The following is a 23,165-nucleotide window of genomic DNA, read 5'->3' as shown; positions in this document are numbered from 1 at the left end:
GCGCAGCCCCTGGGCTTCTGTGCCGAGCAAAAAAAGGGAGGCAGCCGCGGACAGATGCGTCGCGTCGCGGTGGAGAAAGGTGCGGGGGCGGAGGAAGGGGCCGACGAATTTAAATGCCTCTTTTGAATATGCATGAACGTGGCACATCTGGAACTGATGTCGAGGGTCCAGGTTTTTGAGAAGGCATGAATCAAGGCCGTCGGTGTAGTCAGCGAAAAACAAAAACAGTCTTTCCTGGTGTTAAAAGTTCTTCGTAAGAAGCAAGGCCGCGTTAACTGCCCGTTCTGGGTGATTAGGATGGGGGAAATAGCTGGAGTGTTTTTCTGGAGTAGTGTGATTAAAAAAAAGGGGGGGGGAGAACAGGATTCCTTAATAATAAGGTATGACAAACTTCAAACGGGGGGAGGGGGAATCCAAAGAAAAGCCAGGAACATCGGCCTCGATCCCCTCTGGCAACGGCTTTTAAGAGGAAATTCCCATTGCCTAGCTGAATGTTCGGCTTGCTTTTTTTTTTTAAAAAAAAAGATCAGACTATTACTCTAGGATCCTGTGTACTTTAAAAACGTCAGTAAGCCAAGGGCTTTTCTCCTGTGAAACCCGGATCCCAAATATGTTGGGACTGAACTCGGAAGAGAATCGTGGGACTTCCTTGCGTCGCTCCAAACTCTTCTTTGAATTAAGGGCCCCTCGTGTTTTCTGCTGTCACCAAATGAGACTTCCTTTCCCGTCTACATGGAATCGGGATATGAATATGATCCCGATTAATCTAAAATATATATTTGGCGTTATAAGATCGGTGGCTATTTTTAAATCAGGCAAGGGGTTAGAAAAATTCACTAAGGATGATGCCAATATTTTGTAAAGATAAACAGGAACCAGGGGGTATAGGAAATGGGGGGGGGGTGGAATTTCTCCCGGCGGAGTTAACGAAAACAAATCATTAGGATAGCTATAGCCTTAAGAACATATGTAGTTTTATTGGGGAAGTGAGGCGATCGCATCCACAGGATATTTCAGTTATGAAATCGAGGAGAACACAAGCGCAAGGTATTTGTTTTTACAGAAAGTCAGCCCCGACCAAATTCACTTGGAAATAAGTTGAAGTGGAATTTGTTTCCCAGAAAGTCTAGAATCATACTTGCTCAGAAAACGTTCCTTTGAAATTGAGGGGACTTCAGAATAACTGGGCTTGTGACCCAGCTGTGCGTTCTGCATATTTTGCAACGTGCAGTTCAACTTATTAGTATGTGCATCAGGCTGTTTTCTAAAACAGGATCAAAGTTTCATTCCTTTTAGCTTCCGCAGATTTCGAAAGCGGGGGAATTAAGCACATACTCAGAGAGCAGCAAAAGAAACCAGAGGGATTTAAATACAATTAACTTTGGCTGGATTGCACCCATACTTTGCAACATGTAACTTGCTGTTATTTATACAAGCATTAGATGAAAACAAGGCAGTTTGGGATGGGATGATGATGATGATTTTCCCTTTACCGTCCTGCACATACCCAAGGCATCTCCAGATTCCCCTTCTGCACATACATATTTTCGTTTGTTTGCAAGGAAGTTCCCTTGATTTCAAGGTGGGCATGATCCAGCTAGAGCCGGTAACTTCACCAGCATACACAACACGTGCCGCATTCCTTTATGCCGCGGTTGATGGGATTAAAGCGCGCTCAATTTCGGCTGGATAGTGCTCTGTGTTTGGGAAAGCAATCCAGCCTGTGTGTGTGTTGTACACTGAGCCGATGCTCCCAAATACCCGTGTTTAGGAGAAGGGTGCTAATCACTCTTGGGGTGAGGGAGAGAAGATGCAAAGGCGATGAAGTCACCTTATCATTCCGGCGCACAGTTTTTGGAGACCTTTTATGCGCACCCTCCCTTCCTAATTTCCCCCTTTCGAAAAGGCGGCTCCTTTCGACTGTCCACGCGGAACTTGTGGAAGTATTGGGCCCGTGGGGGGCCCGTGGGGGTTCCTCCAAAGATGATTAGCCACGATTTGCCCGCTTCCTCGGTCCCGGCGGGCTTCCTCCGGAGCGTGCTTTGCAGCAGCTCTGCGCAATTACCGGCGCCTCCCTCGCGGGCTTGTGCGATCAGAAGAAGCATATGGTGTTGCTTGTCGGCTGCGAGCAATCAGAGGAGGCAAAGAAGGGCTGATCCTCTGTCCCAGCTTCCCCCTGGCTTGTAAGCCGGCGAATGTCTGGAAAGAGAAAGGAAAGGGGTGGGGGGAGAGGAGAGAGAGCGAAAGCCGCCAGGGAATCGAGGTGGTCAAGGGCAAAGCGAGCCAGATCCGCTGCTGGGGTAATGGCCCCAGCGTCTGCCACACTCGGAGGCAGCGAGAGATGTTTTTGGGGCTCGGACTCCCTTTATCTCTGTTGTCTCTTTCTCTTTTGCTTCTTTTTCTTGTTTTCTATCTTAGGCAGCTGTGATATTCTTGTATTGTATGGGGAAATCTCAATAAAAATCTTACTGAAAGGTGTTCAGCTCCAGCTACGGATGGCTAAGGTTGGCCTGGATTTTGGCTCCGGTGCTTGCCCGAAGTGGGCTCCCTCCACATTTTTTATTTTTTAATTTTTTAATTATTAAGGTCGATCTTCAACGTGCTGGGCACCGCGCGACACCCAGGAGCTTCCAAGCCCATTGCAGTCACTAGACAGCAAGCCTAAATCCAGCGATTAGGAAATAAATCCCACCTCAGGCAAGGGGAATTTAACTTCTTCCTGAGCACGCACCCGCTCCTCTCTCCCTCTTTCTCTCTCTTTCTCCCCACCCCCACCTCAACCATCCTCTTTATATGCTTGGGCTAAGGTAGGGAAGGGTTATGGGGAAGGCGTCTTATGTGATGGCTTGCGTTTTGGTTAAAATCACTGCATATCTTAATTTTGGGAAAGGGGCGCAGAGAGCATTAGCCTGCAAGAGCTAATTGGGCTGCGGGCTGGGCTGAAGGTCTTCCTTACTTCTTCCAAGCACGTTGGTAGGGATCGGGGCCTACAGGCCTGAGCCTAGCCGCCTAGATGAAGCCCCATCGATTTCAGTGGCGCCAAGCAGGGTCTCGGGCACAGCTGCCTTGCGGAATGGTTGTATCCATGTGGAAGGAGTCCCAGGATCTGTCTGTGTGTGGTCCGGACTGAGCATGTTCAGGATTGCCACTTGAAGGAAGGCAAGGAAGGAGAACAGCAGTGGGGTGAGGAAAGCGAGCTCTAGAAGCAGACGCAGAAACAAACCAGCGGCGTCCAAACCATTATTGTTACTATGGCAAGGCAGGGATGAGGGAGTCGGTGGCCCTTCAGATCCTAGATGACAACTCCCATCACCTCTGGCTGTTGGACATTGGGTGATGTGAGCTGGAGTCTAGCAGCCGTTGGAGGGCCACGGGCTCACCGCCCCCCTCCCCCGTATTATCAAGCCATCTCTTTCCTCTGAAGTACACGTGGCACCATCAGCAACCCATCAACTGTGCTGGGCCTCTGACCTAAAGCGGCCTGGCAAACTTAGCCCGGCTGAACAACGTAGGACTAGATTCCCCAGGTCTAAGGGCGCTCTCTCTCCCTCTCCCTCTCCCTCTCCCAGTACGCCTTGGGATCGAAGCCTTAGCACATCAAAGGCCAGCAGGTTCACTTAAAAGCGGAGCTACCGCTGGTTTCTGGATTTTGACTTGTTTTTCTTGGCTGGTTCTTGAAGACAGGCAAATACATCGCCTCTCTCCCGAATTTTTCACAGGGCCTGAAATGCTCAGCGGAATAGGGTGGGATTTGCTTAGGATCCGGGTCTGGGCGTGTTGTGAGAATGGACGCGCCGTGGCACGCAATCGCAGACAGTAGTAGGTGGTTAATTTATTTTTGCACCAATTCTCTTTTTGGGGGGTGGGGGTGGGAATGACGCTTTCTGCCTTTTCCTGAGCTCTCCAGATGTTGCGTTAAGGCAAGGAAGGGAAATGCCAGACCTCGCTACACCTACCGCATCTCTCTCCTTCCGAGTCCCCAGAGATCTTAAGTGAATTCGTATTCACGCCGGTTTGGAGGGCAAAGGTCAAATTCAGGACTCCGTTTCGCCTTCCTGTGTTTATGAACCAGCTCTGGCCTTGATCCTTTTACAAATAAATGGGAGAGGGGGGACATTCCTCCTCCTCTTCTCACCCCCTCCTCTCCTCCAAGGACAAAAGCACATTTAAAGGTGAGAAGCCGGCTAACTTCCTCCCCAGAAACAAGCAGTGACGGAGCGAGTGACGGAGCCAAACGAGAGAATGACGCCATGGCGAAGCCTTGCTAGGCTTTCTACGTCAGCGCCCAGTTCGGGGACCGTCTGTTAGGGATCGAAGGACTCTTGGCTGAGCCAAATCAGGCCAAGTAGCTGAACGACAGAACCATTTTTAAAGGAACCCTGCTGCAAGGGTTGCATTATTCGCAGAATGAAATGCTGCAGAAGACCATCAAGCCTGTCTTGCTTTCATGCGCCATCTGTTGTAGATAGCTGTTGCTGCGGTTGTTGTTTCCCCAAACATTACTAAAGTTTGGTAAAATATTTTAAGGCGAGAAACACAGCTCAGCGATTTAGGCGCATGCCACGCGTCTTTTCGTCTCTCTTGTCTAAAATATTTCCTAAGCAGCGTTTGCATTCAGATGCTTGAGGGCCAGCAGTTATTATGTAGCTGTTGCTTTACACCTGTGCAAGATTAGATCGAACGGCCCGAGGTCCTCCAGATAGGGAAGGGTTTACAAACCATAGCGGATAGATTTCTAGAAACGTTTTAATCCGATGCCCAAACCAGGGAGTGGCCTTCGTTGCTTTAAAGACGGGGCAAGGAGGTGTCTTCAGAAGCAAGTCCCACTGAAGCCATGGGGGCTGTCCCTCAGTGAAGTTTTGGTAATTTAAATAGGATATTAACTATAGACCCAGTTACATTGGTTTGTGGAAATCATGCAATAGCTGCCCAAGTACATAAAACGGCTATTTTGACTGGTACGTCCGAGGGGCAGGTAGACAGAGGGGTCGAGGAGGGTCCACGCAGGCAACGCCGAGAGGTCTGGGGAACGAATATTAGAGCTAACCTTGAAACACAAAGTGCGGGTTTTCGCCTGCCGGTTGGTTGCGATGGAAAGGTTCGTTGGTTGTCGGTATTTTTGTGTGTGAGCGCTTGATATTTCTCTCGCTTATTTCGTAATTTATTTTTTTTATGATCCAGTAGGAGTCTTGCTTAAAAATTGCAACTGAAACTGTGAAGCGTTTGATTCATTTCCCCCCTCCACCTGTCTTTCAAGAGGAGAGAACTCAAGTACATGGGAACAAAATAAAATAAATAAAATAAAAAAATTCCTTCCAATAGCACCTTAGAGAACAACTAAATTAGTTATTGGTATGAGCTTTCGTGTGCATGCACACTTCTTCAGATAGGAAAGAAAGCTGTTTAGGTGTGCGGAATGGGCGGGTGTGGACTGGACAGAGCTGGATTGCACCGTTGTCTGAAAAGGGCTACAAGAATTGGACCACTAGGAGGGAGAATAGCGGTCCAAAAGTCCAGAGTTTTTGCCTCTAAGTATTCATTTCTTCTCTAGAACAATCATTTGTTGCTGTTGTTTTTAAAAAGAGCTGTGAGGTTAACGACAGCAAGAATGAGATAGGCAATCCTTTCCGCAGGCCTTACATCGAAAAAGGGCTTGCTAACTTCCTTGCTGTACTTCTTTTGCGGTGTTTCAAAAGTAAAAGTGCAAGTTAAAACAGCAGCAACGCGTGGAGGGAATTTCCACGCGGTTCTCACGTCGATGATAATTATGAAAATGTTCATTGATTTCAACTAACCCAGTGTTCTCCTATTTTTCCGATTGTTTGAGATATATATGTGGGGTTTGTGTGTGTGTGTGTGTGCATTGTGCGTGCGTGGGTGTATCTGTGTGTACGTTATGCACTACGTGACCAGAAACACACACGCACACACGCACACACACTCCTACCGAAATCATCTCATCTCCTTTGGGGTGGGCGGGCTGGCGGATTAAACAGGCGCTTGACATCATTTTTTGATAGCAAAAATAAGGAAATGCGAAGATTTTGAAAAATACATATTTAGAAGTACTGTCACTCCATCACTAGTTGGATTCTGGACGCTGCGATCAGGCTGCAATCCTATACCCACTTACCATGCAGTAAGCCCCATTAAAGCCCCATTAAACTGAATGGGACATGCGTTTTGAACAGGCACCGGCAGCTTCTTGCCGCTCCGCTTAGGGTTACTCAAAATCGCTTAGCAATGCAGCTCGGCAGCTCTACACTCCATAATTTTGCAGCTACTATTTTGTTAAATAAATAAATGCGTTTAGCGTTTCAGTATTGAAATCCATTGCCTTGTTTTAGTTGGAAGGCGGTATTTAAAACAAAAACAACAAAGGGGAGAAAAGGAAGAAAAAATAACAACCCCCTTTCCCACGTGGATCGGTGATTTAATGCTGTTTTTCTTGCTGCTGAGGGAAATGATTGAGCATTGGGTTTCAGTGTTTATTTTCTTACAGACGTTTTTCTCATTTAAAAGCCTTTAAGCTGCCTCCCTTTGTTTGATTCCAGTTTTGATGTGGACTTGAAATGTGAAGTGCAGAACGAAAGCCCCGGCATAACTGCTCCAAAAGCAGATTTATGGCTGAGAAAAGCAGAGGTCAGGCTGATTGGCAAAAACCGTAATTTCTTCGCGGAAACCCGCCTCGATCGCCAGAATAAAATAATGATGGTGGTGGTGGTAATGGTATTAATTGATAAGCTGTTTGCAGATATTTTCATCAGTCGTGAGGTTAGTAGGTGGTGAAATAATTCCTCCTCACTCCTTTCCCCAAGGATTTCAGGACGAAATGTTAATTTTTTTCCTCCTCTGTTGTTATGGTTAGCATGGAAAACGGAATCGTTTTATGGGTCTGATTAACAGAGCAATACTATAGAGTTTAATGGGACTTTTCCCCCAGGTAAGTGAGCATATGATTCATCCTTAATCGGGTTGTCTATTTTCCTGGTAAAATACGATTCTGCTTTCCAAGGCTGAATGAATCCATATCTGTTCTGCTTCCTAACGATTTTCTTTTTAAAAAACGTATGGCAGTTGGGTTGGTGTGGATAAAACGTTTTACAGATGTACCGTTTGATATTATTTAAATCACAGCATATTAAACCACCGGATTCCACTTATTATTAAAGACAAACAGCACTTTGTTTCTGCGTACATTTTCACATGCATGTAAAACAGAGCTGATTTGTGCTTTTTAGTGGGCAGGGTCTTAAATTTTGTAGAGGTCGCTAGCAACTGATGGTTCTGTAAGGCCGAATCTGAGCCGATCCCGCGTAAAGTTAGTTAACAAATATCGTGAACTGGATACCTAAATATGGCAGAACCCGGGTCTGTTGAAGTGAAAAGTCCGTCTCCTCGGTGTGGGGCTTTGGTTTTTGTTCTCAGTAATCAGAGCACACACACCCCTCACACACACACCATCCTAAATAAATACACGGAGACGAGGAAATTTGAGGTCCCTTGGAACGATCGCTTAAAAGGACTGACAGTCCAAGCCCCCTTTCCTCTGATTGTGTGCGAGTCATTTACAGCCCAGTCCTATGCACATCTACTCAGAAGTAAATCCCAATGAGACTTACTCTCCGCCCGGGTAAATGTGTATAGGACTGCGGCATTCCTCAATAATCCCAGTTTCCCCAATAATCCGGTGTCGGAGGCATGCCTGATTTTGTCGAGGTTGCTCCAGCCCCTAGGATTCGAATACTCGAATTTGTGTGTTTCAATTCAACCCAGTTCGAAGTCAAGCGCTTTGCTTTCCTGCCTTCTTTGTGGGGAGAGGACACTGGATATTATCGCTGGGTAGAATTAGTATTAATCCTCGAAGCCGTAAAATAAGCGAGAAAGTGGTGAAGTGTCTGCTGAGGGGGTTTAAAAGGTGCTCATTTTCTAAGCTGGCGGGATGACCAGGGTCTCCTCGACAAACCGAGAGGCTGAAGGGCCGCCACGTGGTGAGGGAAATGGGTTGGGTCAAAGACTGCGCATGCCTCTGCCAAGCCTGGGATGTGGCAAACTCCACTCAGACCTTCCTCGTCTGGAGCCTTCAGGGAGACTGAGCCGAGTCTGAATAAGCAGATGCGCCACAGTTGTCGTCGCTGCTCTCCTCTGAGTCCAGAGCGGAGGAGAGACAGATTAATATGTATTGTTATTTTTAATGTGAGCATTAATAAGCAAAATAGTCAATCAGTAAACTTCCGAGATGCGCAGAATGCATTCTCAGAAGACCTCTGCCTCACGTGGGACCTTGGCGGTACCTTGGCTCCATAGGAAGTCTCATCTGATCTATATCGACAGTCTTAGACGCGAATTTAGCTGGGTGTAAGTCTCACGGAACTGAACTCAAAGTTCTGAGCAGGCATGTATAGGACTGCACTGCCTAAACGCAAACTTGTGTGTTTCAGGGCAGACTTGGTGGGCGAGGTGGGCATGATCGAGATAAAAACAACCCCCATCCTGGATTTGGACCAGGTTTTCGTTTGGTGAACTGTCTCCAAACTAGGGACACACTCCTGTAAGGAATCTCAACAGTCAACCCGAGAGCGCTGACCTCAGAGAACAAGCGAGGGGAAAAACCCTTCCCAGAGACTGGGATTGAAAGCGATACAGTCGGCCAAACGTCTGTAAGACTGCCTGCCTGCTCCTTGGAGAAATCCAATGTGGTTCATGTGACTTTTAGCTTTAGCTGCAGTTCTGACTGAAGTTGCTTTAGCTTGGGAGAAACTCAGTGGGATTTTACTTCCGAGTAGACCCGCGCGGGCTTGTTCCTGCTATCTGTCTCTCGTGAACCCGGATCGATGGATTTGGAAGCGCCTTGGCAACCTGAAAGTGCCGCGCATGCCAGCCGTGAATCTCCTGTTGCCGTCGAGAGTAAAAGCAGATCAGGCCATCTGGAAAGATGGCATTATTTAAGCACTTTTATTTAAGCTCTCAGTAGAAGGGAGGGAGGGAGGGAGAGGAGGGGGGGGGACCGTTCCGTAACTCCTTTCTCCTCAACAACAATCCAATTAAGAAGCAATACTTGGGTTTAGGTCAAGGTAGGCTGCACCCGCTTTCCCTCCGTTTCCTGCGAGCCTGGTTTGTAGCACAAGGGCCGTGGCTCAGCGGTAGAGCAGAGAAGAGGCGCTGTTAGGAGGCCTTGGCTAGACTAGAGGTCGGAGTGGGCCAAGACAGGTGGTTGCTTCAGTCCAGCTTTTGAGGGACCAGGACAGACACGGAGAGTGGCTCTCAAGTATATGACTGTTGCTGGAGAATTAGAAGGATAGAATGACCACGGAAGCGATCCTTAACCCGCTGAGGTTCAGCCCGAGCCTCTTCGGCTAGAAAGAACGTGACAAGCTTTTCTTCTGTAGATTAGGAAAAACCCACGGCGGGCTGACTACCTGAGAAGGTATCGAGATGTCTACTGCAGCCACTTCCTTTGGTCCAGGGCTGCGCTGTGTCCACATTCAAGAGCAGATCGTGCTGCAGCGTGTTTGCTGAGCGAAACTCATTCTGAAATACATATAACGTTGGGTGCTGGTTGCATCTCCTGAAGTAGCTGTACCACTTCAGGCTGCTCACCTGATGGAATGCTCCCCCGTCTCTCTAAACCAGGGGGGACGAGCCTTTCCTCCTCCTCCAGATGCGGCTGAACTAGAACTCCCATCACCTCTGGGCATTGGCCGTGCTTGTTGGGGCTGATGGGAGTTGTAGTTCATCAACACCCTAGTGGGCCAAATATTCCCCACACCTGCTCTAAATAAAACACCTGTATATAGATAGAGATTGTGTCAGGGAGAACCATTCCCCTTGGCACTTAACTTTAGGGTAATTTTATTATTGTGCGTTATTTATTTATGGCTTTGTTTGTTGCATTTATATTCCATGTTTTCCTCCATTGAGCTAAGGGCGGTGCAAATAATTCTCCCCTCTTCATTTTATCCACACAACAACGCTGTGGGTGGGGTAGGTCAGGCTGAGAGGCAGTGACTGGTTCAAGATCACCTCGTGAGCTTCGTAGCCAACTGAGGATTTGAACCCAGGACTCCCAGATCCTAGACTCGGGCACAGCCCTTAGTGCAAACTCGGCCCAAGAGTGAAATAAGTCGAAAGGTGCAGTAGATCTACCAAGGCAAGTTCCATGTATTCTGCCTTAATTAGTTTGATGACAGCAAAGAATATGCTTGTCGGATAATTTGTCCTTGAATTAACAAACCGAAGGTCCTAACTGTGGCTCCGAAGCCCAGGGTCTCATCCCTGCCTCCCTGCTTCCCACCCAACCTGCTTCATACTAAATAAACGCGGCGGCAGGATTCTGCTCATCTCAACCCAAGCCCTGCCTTTCTGGTCTTGCGTTCCTCATAGTTTATTCCAGATTGTAAACTCCGTGGAGGCAGGGACCTGTCCATTTATTATTATTATTATTTGCTTATCGGTATGTAAAGAGCCCTGCACTGTAGCAATAGTAACATCTTTTTTCTCAGGGCTGTGGAACGAAATTATGCGTGATCTAGAAAGCTGCCGGAAATGAAGGTTTGCAGGAAACCAACGCCGCAATTTCCAAGGGCAGCGAACTACTCTAGATAAGAAAGGTGGATGGAAAGATCACTGCACAGTCGGATGGTATGAAGGGAAATGAGGTTATTCCCCGCGGTCTAATAATAAATAAAGGTTAGATTCTGGCTAGGTATAATGCAGAGCGTTGACACACAGGTAGTGTACTGTGAATTCTTGGGGACACGCAGCTCTTAGGCTCTCGGCTGAAATATGAGGACTGTGGTACTGGCCTGCCTTGCGGTGTTGTTGTAAAAATGTGTACGGGACGCGCTTTGAATACATACAAAAACACTACAGTATTAGACATGTTCAATATTAGCCTGATCCTTCAATAACCCTTTAAAAGGCCACTAAATATAGAAACAACCCAAAGTAGAAAATCACATTTGAAAATCGGAATATTTGGGGGGGGGGGGTTGGGATCCTGAAAAAATAACGTTCAGAGCAATCCAATTACTCAGATATATAAGCCCACCCCCCAGCGTTCTATGGGCTTTTCTTCCAGAAAAGCATGCATAGGATCGCAGCCTATCGGTGCTGCTGTATGCTTACGAGGAAGTTAGTCTCCCTGAGGCCATTAGGACTTCCTCGCAGGGTTTCAGCGCAGGTTTGTCCGAGCTGGTTTGCCCTCCGCTCCTAATTTGAAAGAGGCGTTTGGGGACCCAAACCCTTCGCTCCAGGTTTCCGAATGCGCCTAACATGCGTCCGACCACCACATCTTTTTCGAATGACCCACCTGGGAGGGTGAAGCGCAGCGACAGAGTGGAGCTTCTCCCCCTTCCCAACATTTCTGAATGGAGCCACTAACCCACCTTTCCGAAGTACTGGGTTCAGTGAGACTTGCTTCCCCTTCCAACCAGTGGGTTAAGGACCCCGCCTAAACCAGTTTTTTAATCTGGCAGTGGGTGGCATTTGGAGTTTTGAATGCACTAGCAAAAGCTGAACTGAACACCGAGTCCCGTTTGGAGAAGCGCACTTCACCTTGAGATGCGGCCTCAGAGAGACGCCGAACTGGGAAAGTAATAAAGCTACATTTAGTAAAGGAAGTTTGATGGGAACGTTCATCGCTCTAATCTGAGGTGGCGATGCACAAAGAGCCGTGCTTGCTCTTTGTTCTCAGCGGGAGAGGCCTACAAAGATGTCTCCTCTCCCAAGCTGAGGATGAAGGAGCAGGAAATTAGGTCAGCAGCGCTAAGAGTTTCCCTCCAGCAGCTGAAGGAATGTCAGCGCAGGTCGAAGGACAGTCTAGGATGCTTGCAGATTCTTCTATCTACTCTACTCTTTCCCATGCAAAGCCAACAACCTATAGGCAAGCTGTGTTGCATCTCAACACTTCCTGCAGTAGCTGGGCTTAACAGGGTTATGGGTGGGGGTTTAAGTTGCAGCTTTCTATATGTTATTACTTGGGAGTAGGCCTCAACTGAAATCTGCAGAGCTAATTTCTGAATTTCCGACTGCAGTCATTATGGCCACTTACCTGGGAACAAGACCCATTTTGTCTACTTTGGGACGAATTGCCTTGGAATAAGAAGTGTGGAGGTGGCGGTGAAATGATGAGCCAATTCAAATTTCACCACAGCTGCTGACTGGGTAGGTGGCCTTTGTTAGGCTTTTTAGGGCACTGGGTGCATAGCAAAGAGAACAATCTGTTCTGGATGACTATAAAAGGAAAGAAGATTTTGTGGCTGATTCCTGAAATCCAGATCAGAATCCCTCAGGATAGGTGGGAAACTGTGGAACAGAGGCAGATAAAATCCAGATCACAATATTTGTTAACGTTAGCATTGCACACAGACAATAATTCTAGGTTGGCTTGGTGTGGGGCAAGTAAGATTCTCCCAGATACTAAGAAGAATTCCTCTAGTATGAATAAGACTAAAAGCTTGTTTTGCTTCTTATATCCCTCCTGCTGTGGGGCAGGCTGTAGTAGGCAACACAAACCATTTCATGATAAAATAATAAAAATAAATAATGCTATCAGCTATTATTACTGGAAAATACTGCAGTGAGAAACATGGGCAATGCCGCTACTACAAGGACACGAATGTTGTGGCAGATTTTTAGTAATTTTTAGTAGCAGTGCAGCAATGGTCTACAGCTTCCCCTATACCTGCAAAGGTGTTTTCCCAGTTTTTAATGTTACTATCACTATTGTAGCGGTTTCCTCATAGATTTACCTGCTGCATGGAACTGCATTCTTGAAGTTGCAAACACAGGAGAAAACGTTTTCTGGGTGTTAGTGATTCATTATAATAGAAGTAAATGTAATAATATTAGGAAGCCTTTTATATTCAGTTTGTGACTTTAATAATAGACATGTGGTTATTTTTGTTTGCTCAAACCAAAAGTGATACAGACATTGGAAAAAATAATAATAATCTTATATGGGTGTTTTTGTTTTTGTTTAAAAAAAACAGGTTTAAATTCCTGTTAAATGAACTCTTTCCCATTATTTATTTGTAACTAGTGGAATCCCGCTGGGTGAGTGAGGAGAGGCGAGCCCAAACACTTGGCCTTGATTAGAGATGTCCTCTCTTCTCTCTCTCTCTCCCTCGGCTGGGGTGGCTTTCCCTAGGACTGTGTTTGGTCTTCCACTGTCATACTGTAAGCATACGAATCCGAGTGAGGAATCTTAGATCGGGTGGGTGGCGGGGGCGGGGGGGAAGGAGAGAAACCAGTCGGACTAGAAGAGATCCATTCTGCGGAGGCCCCTTTTAGTTCTGCACACCTTGCCTGCAGCGCGCACCTTGTCTACTTTGAAAAGATTTCCCCTTGTCTTTTTATTCTCCGCAGAGGCTGCTTCCAAATGTAGTTTCTCTGCCTTCGGTGCAACAGCTCGAGCAGTAGGCAGGTTGCAAGAAACCCGAGTTCTGAATATTAATGGCCGCGCGCCGGTGAGCGACTCGGGAAGAGGAGAGAGGGAAGGGAATGAGAAAGAAAGAGAGAGACTTTCTTAGTTTGCGTTGCACAAACCAGCACAACGGTGTGTGCTTTATCGAATCGGTTTCTGTCAGTTAGCTTCACCCGGACCAAACGCAAAAAAAGAAGGCGGCGACGGCGACGCATCTCCACGCAAGCCCTCCCTAGTAGCCCACACTTTTGTGCAAGATTGTGCCACTGGATGTGCCTAGGATGGCAGCTCAGAGGCATTCTTAATCCGGATCGAAATTCCGTCTCGAGGGTTCAGAGATCAGAAGACGACCCTCGGGCCAGAGGAGAAGTGGTTCAACAAACGCCATCCTCCTGCCCCACTCCGCGCGGCTCTCCCCCATGCGCGATCGATGCTCGTCGTCCGGCCAGCGATGCCGGCAGCTGCCTGGTCGCCTCTGGAGGGGGCAGGAGGGGTGGCTGTTCGCCGTCCTCCCGCCTGCCTAGTCAACGGTGCCTGTGGGATTAGGTCAATTGGTGTGGATCTCCTCCGCCTCATTTGGTTACTAATTGGTTTCTTGTTTTAGAAATCGAAATCTCATTTCCAGAAATCACAAAGCCTCGGTAGGCAGGCCGTGAAGGTAATCCGGGGGTGGGATGATGGGAAAGATGCAGGCGAGCAGGGGGCGGGGGGGGGGAGGCGTCTGCCTTCAAACAGAATCGCGAGGAAAGCAGCAGTGGAACTTCGCCCGGCTTTTCAAGCGAAATGTGAGCTCGTTAGAGCCATAATAGATACATCCCACCCACTTCTTAAGGCTACTTATGTAAATATGATAAACCAGGCTTGGCGAAGCGCGGAACGGAGACCCCCCCCTTTTTTATTTTTATCTAGGAAGGTTAATGTAGCGTAGCTTGGAAATCTTCCAAAATAGATTATGTTTTCCCTTTTTATCTTCCACCACTTTAGCCGGGAAAATCCCCCCTTCAGATTCCAAGCTCCTTCTTCATCTCTTCCAATTCTCGCTGCTGCTTCTTCTTCCTCTGCTTCAGCGAGGCTCTCCAAATTGCAAGAAGAAACCTTTACATCTCCTGACCAACCTAATCCCAAAGGCAAAGAGAGAGGGGGAGGGGATCTGGGTTTCTCACTTTTTAAAAAGATGAAGAAAATGCAATCAGACTACAGTATTTGAAGGGGTGGGGATTGGCTGCGGTAGGTCAAGTGCACCCCAAGCAACTTTACTCAGCGTTAAAATCGGGGGGGGGGGGAGATACTTTAAAAATAAAAGATACCGAACTATAATGTATCTGAAGCTGTTGTTTTCCAGTACCCCCTTTTAACTCAGCGTGTCTTAACGCGCAATAAATGCAAGTGGAAGACTTAGTTGAAACGTTTCGAATTAAGTCCAAGCTTGATTCCAAAGGAACTGTCATTACGATAAATATTTTAGGATTCGTGGGTTAAAATGTTGTTCATTTCAGAGGAAGAGAGGGGGTGCAGGGTAGGGGGGAAACTAAACTGACAAGGGCTTGCTTCTGAGTAGTCGCGATTAGGATTGCGCTGCAACTTCCGGGTGAACATCTCCGGCCACAAGATTGTGATCCAAACGCACTTAGGGGGCAAGCCTATCCACTCTCTCCTTGGCCTCTGTCTCCTTTGATTCTGCGGGATTCACTTCTGAGTAGACGCTCATAGGATCCCGGTGTTCCTGTAGCGCTAAGTGCAATTGAATCAATGGGAAGTTTTAGACCGGAGCAACTAGGGGAGATCAGTCAGTTTGAGATGTCAGTGTTACTCAGCTTGAGTCGCAGTGCAAGTCTATCACCACCATCACCACCCGTCAATTAAATTTGTTGGTCACCTCTTTACCAAGGTAACTCAGAGTGACTTACAATACACTGGCAACTAAGTCTCCTTGAGCTCAGTGGGTCTTCTTCTCTCAATAAGCGGATAAGACAGCAGCCTCAACGCCCTCCACCTCCCCTGGCTTGTGGATTGAAAAAGCTGAAAGTCGCCCACCCACCACCGCGGCGAGGTTTTAAGGAATCCCAGAGACCAAAGGATTGGAGAATGGTCAGATGGCGGCCAGTCACTCATGGGAAAGGATGGAGACATCTGGCCAGTAGAAGGCTCTCGCTCCCTGCCCCCTCCTAAATCTCACGTGGCTCAGTTTGGAAGAGAAGTGCTCGGAAGGGCGAGCAAAGCGCTTGTTTAGAAAATATTAACTTGGCTCGGCTGGAGGGAGGAGTTCACCCGGAACAGGAGCAAAAGAGCTGCAGAGCAGGGCGGGGAGGCAGGAGAGAATAGAATTGCGGATTCTGCCCAAAAGTTAACCTGTAATGCAGGCGGGCTATTCATTAACCCGCCGGGGCAGGATCTGCTGCTCCACTTTTAGTAGCCTAAGAGATATAGGAGGCCCCCCTCTATTCCCCCCCGCTTTTGCATTCGGATTAATCAGCAACTGGGAAAAGCGCAGAGACTGGAATGGGAACGTCCGGGTCGCCCACAGAGGGTCTCGTGAGTCGACAGGTGTGTGTGTCTGTGTGTATGCACACAGACAGCATTACTCTCGTTGCTTGTTTAAATCCAGACCTCCTTAATACGTTTCTGTAGATCTGCACATCCAGGCAGCTCCCCTCCCCCCCAAAAACCCACGTCTTTACGTCTTTCTTCTTAATTCCGCTAATAAACACATCAAAACGAAAGGAACCCGTGAATGTCTGAGACCTTCCCTCTTCCCTCGGCCACTCAGGCTTCAGTACTTTCAGTTTCCCGAAGAAGAGAAAAGAACCCTACAGGAGTTGGTTGTTGTTGTTTTTAAAAAAACACACGATCCAATACTCATTTAAGCAGGCAGCTACGTCTATCTGAATGTAGCTGGGTAGCCACGCCCTTTCGTTTAATCGTGGCGCCGAGGGAGCGCATAAACTCTCGAGGCTCCTTCATAGAAAGTCAAACCTCGACGGACGAGTCTTTTTTTTTTAACCAACCAACAACTTAGGCACACAGGGGACTCCCTTCTAAAGGAAGCAAACACGCACGGATTTGGACTTTCAGGCTGAAACCCTCAGGAGGGAGTGCCACTGAATCCAAGAACAGGCATTTCCAAATGCGCATCAATCCAGTAACTCTAGGCGCCCCGGGATTCGGGAAGCTTCCTTGAGCCACGCTAAACTTTACTTCCGAGCAAGGATCAGCTTGGAGCCTTCCCTGACAGCCACTTCCGTCGTCGCTCCCACTCCCCCAAGAACGATTCCCACGTGTAGGCGGCCAGGTGGGATTTAGGAAGGCGTGTTCTCTGAAATCCGCTAGGATCTCGTCCTCCCAATATTTGGTGTTGGCAAAGCGGGCGTGTGTGTGTGTAGCACCCGGCTCCTAGACATTTAAAAGTTGTGCAGAAGACACGAGCGGGAGGGCTTGGTAAATCACGCACCTGCTAGCCTTTCCGCTTCTGAGCCACTACGAAAGGTTCAGGCGTCCTGCCTTCTTGCGCACCTGGGCCACCTGCGCGAGATCCCCAGCCATTAGGCGTGTCCCAACAGACATGAAGTCGGGAGACAGAAGAGCTGGACACGTACCTTGTTACGGAATTCAAGAAGACCTGCGCAGAGGGTCCGACGCCCCTGTGCGCGTTCACTATTAGAGGAATCGGAGGACGCAATTAGCATGCAGAAAGTTCAGTTAGGTCGTTTTAGACTCTGGAATTAATGCTCCCCCCTAAAGATTTACTTCATAATGGTTCCAGCTTTGCTCATATCAAATGTGGTGAGCCAACCAGGCTCAGTGTTGGGAATCCTCCTGCTCATCTCGCTCTGTGGGGCCCCGGACTTCCGCCGGAAAGTCTGATGAAGAATCCGGGTTCACACTCTGGAAGCTTCAGGTTTTATTTATCGGTACCGTTTCTTACCTGCCCGTCACCTGGACGTCCCAGGGCTGGGTACAGCAAGAGAAAACACAATGTTAAAACCAAATAAAACCATCACAATACTATAACAGAACGGTTCCAAAAGGAACCGCTGGAAACACTGCTGTCAAGATGTAGGCAGTCGATGCCGGTCCTTATGGACCACATAGAGCTAGAAAGACCTGTGCTAGAAACAGAGGTGCCAACCTGAATAAAATATTGGGGGGAGGGGGAGGTAAGCCCCGCCCCACGTAATCACAAGACGCGGCACACGCACACTATGTGAATGGCACTGCCCATCAACTTGCGGGAGGAGCCTTCCCCCTCAAATATTTTATTGGGGGGGGGGGCGAAGGGACCTAAATTCCTAGGGTCTGGCTCCTGTGGCTAGAAGTTTTATGTCATGGTTGTTATTAGAATAGAAGAGGCAGCCTATATATGCTACAGGTGAACTCCTGCGAGGACTCGCCTGTCCTGTTCCATTTGGCGAGTCCAAGGCTAGGCCGGCGAGGAGGCCGAGTGGATTCCGGGAAAATCTGAACGGGGTGGCTCCAGGTCCGCTTTCCCCTTCGTTGGCACCGTCCTCGGTCTTTTTGGCAAAGTGAAATACGACTTCGATTGCCCTCGGGCTTAGCTTTGAATAATCGCTGGGCTCTAGGGACTTCGGCTGTATCCCACTTACTTGGGAGTCAATTCCATTTAATTCGATTGGGCTTGCTTTTGAGTAAACATGACAAGAGCTGACTGATCCCAGTTGGGGGACCGTGTGTGTGTGTGAGAGAGGGAGAGAGAGAGAGTGAAAGCAAAAAGAACCTATAAAGGCCAAACGACTTGATTTTCACGGCTCAGGTTTTTAGGCGGCTTACCCCGCTGACCTTGAACATCTGGATGTATGGTCCGCTGACGTGTGTATATGTGCATGTGTAAATCACGGGCGTGTAAATTATAGATCTAAGGCGTAAATCCAACGCACACTTTCCTGGGAATTGAGTCCCATTTGGATACAGTGGGACTGACTCAGGAGTCAACGTGGATAGGGTTGTGCTGTGCACGTCTACCTGGGAGTAATCTTCACAGAGGAATTGCTCTGAATGTGCAGCCAGTCGGCTTAGATTCAAGCGCTCTTTGGTTTAACCGAGTTGTAGACAGGTCTGAGTCCGGAGCGGATCCTCTCCAGTGTTTTACAGCACCACTGCTAAAGCACTGAACGTATAAATTGCCATCTTATGCGAGCGCCTGCCACAATTGTTAGCTAGCTCAGCTTATGCCCTCGCGTTTCCTCAGGCTCGGTCGCTTTCACGAGTTTTCACGTGCTTGTGAACGCGAGTGAGTCCCTGGAAACGCGTGGGAGGCTCTCTGGCAGGAGAGTGGGCCGGAGGGGGGAGGCGAAGAAAGGGGAAGGGCGAAGGCTTGCGCGAAGAAGGCCCGGTGTTTGCGTAGCGCGGGCGCGATCGTTAGCGGGATTTAGCTGCATCAACAACAAGAGGCGGCTCTTGGGCCGCTTGCTTTCCATTCTAAGCCCACTTAGGGGGTGTAATGGGATGAGGCGGCATCGAGGGCACTTGCAAGGAAACGTGCGTTGGAATCCAGGCGCGAGAGAATCTGAATGAGCAACAGAGGAGGCGTGTCCGGGGTTGTATGCGATCCACAACTCAGCTGAGCCACCACGCCCTTGGACCCCTCCCTTCCCCCCTTTGATACCCGCATCTCTCAGTAATTTCAGTGGCACTTCGAGCTCAGGTGTGTCTTAGTTTAGCAAAGCACCCCGGATCCACAGCGCACAGGTTCTGCTTGCGGTTGTTGATGATTGTGACCACTAGTTGGTTTGGCATAAACTGTTCTTGGCACCGCGGGTCCAATCCAATGGTCTCAATTTAAACCGGGAGCTGTAGCCGTTTCAGAAGTATTGTCAGAAAAAGACAACAAGGTGGAGGGAGGGGAGATTAGGAGGAATGCCAGAAACAAGGGCTTTGCAGACAAAGAAAAAAAAAAAACCGCGATTTCACACACACATTCATGTACTTTCCTACACGCAGGCGACTTTTAAGCGTTGTTCCAGGAGGCTTTTCGGATCATCTGCCTGGTTCTACCGCCGCTTGAGGCGGAGGCCGGTCTCCTTCCCACTAGAGGGAACAGTTCCCGACACAGGGGGACTGGAAGAGACCATTTGGGGGGGGGAAAGTGGGGTGGAGGTGGTGGAATTAATTCACGAGGAGACGCTCTTAGACGTCATGCAGCCCCACGGTTTTAATTGGGATTTGTAAGTCGATCCCATGACTTTCCCTCCGAATAACGTTCCTTCCAGAGACACGACTAAAGCCCAGAGAAGAGGAGGGGAAATTTCAAGGCTTCCTTCGTGGCTGGGGAGCAGCCCTTCGCCTCCCAAATAAAATTTCCTCCGTTTGAAATCTGCAAAAAGGACGCGACGACGTTATTAACTATAATAACCGCTTTTGCTTTTATTCTTTTATTTTATTCGGAGAGCTGAATGGCCACACGACGGTTTGTGTGTTTACAGGAGCTTGCTGCTTGTTCACACCCAGTTTGATGTTTTTTAAACATTGAACAGAATAGTTGTGGCTAAGCTGAGCACCCGCGTTATGTTCGTTTCCACGGCATTTCTCTCTTTCCAGGGCCCTCCAAAGGGGATGGGTTTAGTTGTTCCCCACATTTCTGGCAGAAAAACTAGTTTCTGGGTACCAGAAATTGGTTCGTTGTGTGTGAAACGGATGTGTGAATATGGGAAGAATTTTTTCCAGAGAGCCAGTTGGTAGGATTTCAATGATTCGAGAAGCAAAAGCATTCTAGGCCATGAGTCAGAGCAGAGGTTGTTCTATTTAATCCAGAAAAACATAAACCCGCATTTATTTCAATCGAATTATCATTCAAGAAAGTGGTTTCTGGTTGGAACGTCTGAAGTCCAGTCAATGGAAGCGCAACTGAGCTGGAAAGTAGAGGGGGGGGGAGAACTTTATAGTTTCGTTATTCGTGACCCCTCCCCATCTCCCCTTGTACTGTCAGGTAGAAACCACAGAATAATTATTCTTGTTTAATTAATATATACCGCTCATTGCCAGATCAGGCATTAGGACCCTGGTGCCCTGCCTCTCTTTTATTATTACTATTATTTTATAAATTTGTATACCGCCCTTCATCCGAAGATCTCGAATAACGCGGCGATGTCTCCACAGGACTTGGAGAAGCCTGGGGACACGCGAGTCGAACCAGCCCTCTGGACAACGTTGGGCGCGAGCTGGGATCTCACCTATTGCAGGTACTAGTCCGGAATGCAGCTCCTTAAGGTTTTGTAGGGAGAGCCCGGGCAACCCAATCGAGATAGCGGCAGACTGGGAAGAAAGGCTATAGAAGGCTCGTGATAGAAGACAAACACGGGCTTGATGCTCTTTCCTACGAGTTCCTGAACCAGACTCAAGGTTTGCAGGCGATCGAAACGGTCCCCTGGGGAGCGACCTGCAGATCTGTCGGGCCCCAGCCATGTAAAATGTCCTTTCTTTCTCTCCCTGATAAATAAGGGGACACGTCGCGTTGACTTCAGTGGTGGGCCTATGGCAAGTCTGTTTCAGGATTTGCTGGAGGGCGGGGTCACATTTCGGCCCCTGTCGTTGCCAGTTTAATAGTGCCAGGGAGCTGGTGACAGAAAAGGCCCTTCCGCCTGGGATTCTGGACACTTTCCGAGAAGACAATCGTGGTTTAAAGGGGCAAGGCAAATAATCTGTCTCATATGATCTCCGGAGATACTGGAAGGTTGTTAATGATCATTATGTGTTTTTATATAATTCAAAACCATGTCGTCCAGAATAGTAATACGGGTAAGGGCAACGTCAGCAATGTTTGAATCAATGCACGACTGAGATAAGCACCGGTACTGATTCTGACTCCATTTAAAATCAGTGGGATAGTTTCAATTCCGCTGAGGGTTCTGAAAAAGGGAGTGAGTTTATATCTACACTACAAGCTGAAGTCAGATATCTACTGCTATATATTCCCCAAAGAGTCCTGTGAACTGTTGGTTAATGGGAGATTCTCTGAAAGAGAGCTTGGAGATGAGAGACCCCTTTAGGGGAGAGAGAGAGAGAGAGAAACTAAAGGTGTCTCCTCCTCCCAAGGTGGGACCAAGAAGGAGGAGGAAGTGGGAAGTGAGGTCAGCAACTCTGAGAGTATCACATCAGAAGGAAGGTATACAGTCTACACAGTTGGGTCAGAAAGACAGTCTAGGAAATTTGGTTCTTCTCCTTGTCCACTTTCTCCGCATGCAAATCCCATCATCCTAAATACAGGAAAATGATTCCCTGGGGACAAGGATGATTGTGGATTTAGGATCAGATTTTTAACTGTGATGGCAATTGAATGAAGGCCTGTCTTTTGTATTTCACACTCATTATCAAACCATTTTTGTCTCTGACAGTGCAATCCTATACATTTCTATTCACAGGTAAGCCCCACTGAGTTCAGTGGTACTTACTCCCAGGTAAGTGTGTATAAGGATTGCAGCCTGAAAGCTGAGGCTGCTCCTCACTCCTCACTTGTTAAGGCCTGGAGGAGAGAGCAAAGAAGGGTTGGCGAGGACCAACATCTCATAAACCAGACTTGACACACAGCTTTTTTCTGCCCCTTTCCTTGCAGACTTTGGACGGTTTCATATTTGTGGTAGCTCCGGACGGCAAGATCATGTACATCTCCGAAACCGCCTCTGTTCATTTGGGTTTGTCGCAGGTATGCTATGAATGTGCAGGCATGCACAGGATCCAGGCAAAGAGGGAGGGGGAGCCAGTTTGATGAGCAACGTTCAAGGCCAGGAACCTCACATGCAAGACCTGAACACTTCACCTCCACTGCTTTTGGCAAGCAAGGCAGGTGAAGCCAAGCCTGTTTGCTTGTGCAAATCCTAGCCCCATTTACTAGTCAGTCCCATTCATTTGGAGGAGTGTTTTTTAAGCACATCCTTTCAAACTCAGTAAGATGTACTTCTGAGTAAACATGCACAGGGTGGTGCTTTCAAGTTCCATTGATGATGACTTCAGTGCAATCCTAACAGCCTGATCCTAAATGTACTTATTAATTAAATTTGTATACCACCCTTCATCCACAGATCTCAGGGTGATGTACTTTTTGGGAAGCCTCACTGGGTTCAGAGGCACTTTGCTGCAGAGGAACATGAACAGGACTGGAGCTTAGCAGACATTTCCGTTGGGCTGGAAGTCCATTCCATTAAACACTCACATAGTGTTTAATTGAATAGACCTGGGGCATGCTGGCACTCAGTGTCATAGTGTGGGTTGCCAGCACCCAGGGCCATGAGGAGGGGTGGGTGGGAGGGAAATGAATGGAGTACGCATGCACATTCAACTGTTTAACAGTGTCCAGGAGTTTGCAGCCACAGAGATAAGAAGAGTTGTTCAGTCGTCTGGAGAAGTCACTTCCTGGTTCACATGGAGAAGCCGTTGCCAGTGGAGCCTAGCAGAAGAAGCATGCAACTATACTGAGGCAGCACTGGGTGTTGAAATTTTACATCCTTAACAATTTTGTGCCTGGGGCAACTGCTCTTGTGGCCCCCCATGCTATGCTAATGCTATGCTGGCACGCCCATAGTACAATTCCAGAAATCTCTGTCCAGAAGATTGGCTGAGCTCCTGTGCAAGATGAATTCTGTGATGACAAGGAGGTGAAGCGTTGACCCATCTTGCATCCTGGGCTCCTTCAAGAGAAAGAGTGGGATATACATTCAATTAACAATATTTCCCTTTACAGCTCAGGCAAAGCTTCACCTGTTGAATTTCTAGTCACATTTAAAGGCACAGC

The 23,165-nt window shown here is 48.1% G+C and overlaps 1 protein-coding gene across 3 annotated transcripts in view; it reads left to right on the top strand.

Annotated features, from left to right (window-relative positions):
* The window catches only part of SIM1 (SIM bHLH transcription factor 1), a 59,681-nt gene that overhangs the window by 2,918 nt on the left and 33,598 nt on the right, over positions 1–23,165 (top strand). For 2 of the 3 annotated variants that reach the window (XM_083608340.1, XM_083608341.1), the window contains 2 exons: positions 20,537–20,619; positions 21,990–22,079. In XM_083608340.1, coding sequence (XP_083464466.1) covers positions 20,537–20,619; positions 21,990–22,079 — 173 coding nt within the window. Of the gene's footprint in view, positions 1–6,708; positions 6,775–20,536; positions 20,620–21,989; positions 22,080–23,165 lie in introns of those variants that run through there. The other variant, XM_083608342.1, reaches the window with a different exon arrangement.

This window comes from Podarcis filfolensis, assembly GCF_964270895.1.
Source record: "Podarcis filfolensis genome assembly, chromosome: 3".
NCBI classification, from domain to species: domain Eukaryota; kingdom Metazoa; phylum Chordata; class Lepidosauria; order Squamata; family Lacertidae; genus Podarcis; species Podarcis filfolensis.
Note: the sequence above shows the minus strand (reverse complement) of the source record. Positions and strands in the feature narration are given on the sequence as shown.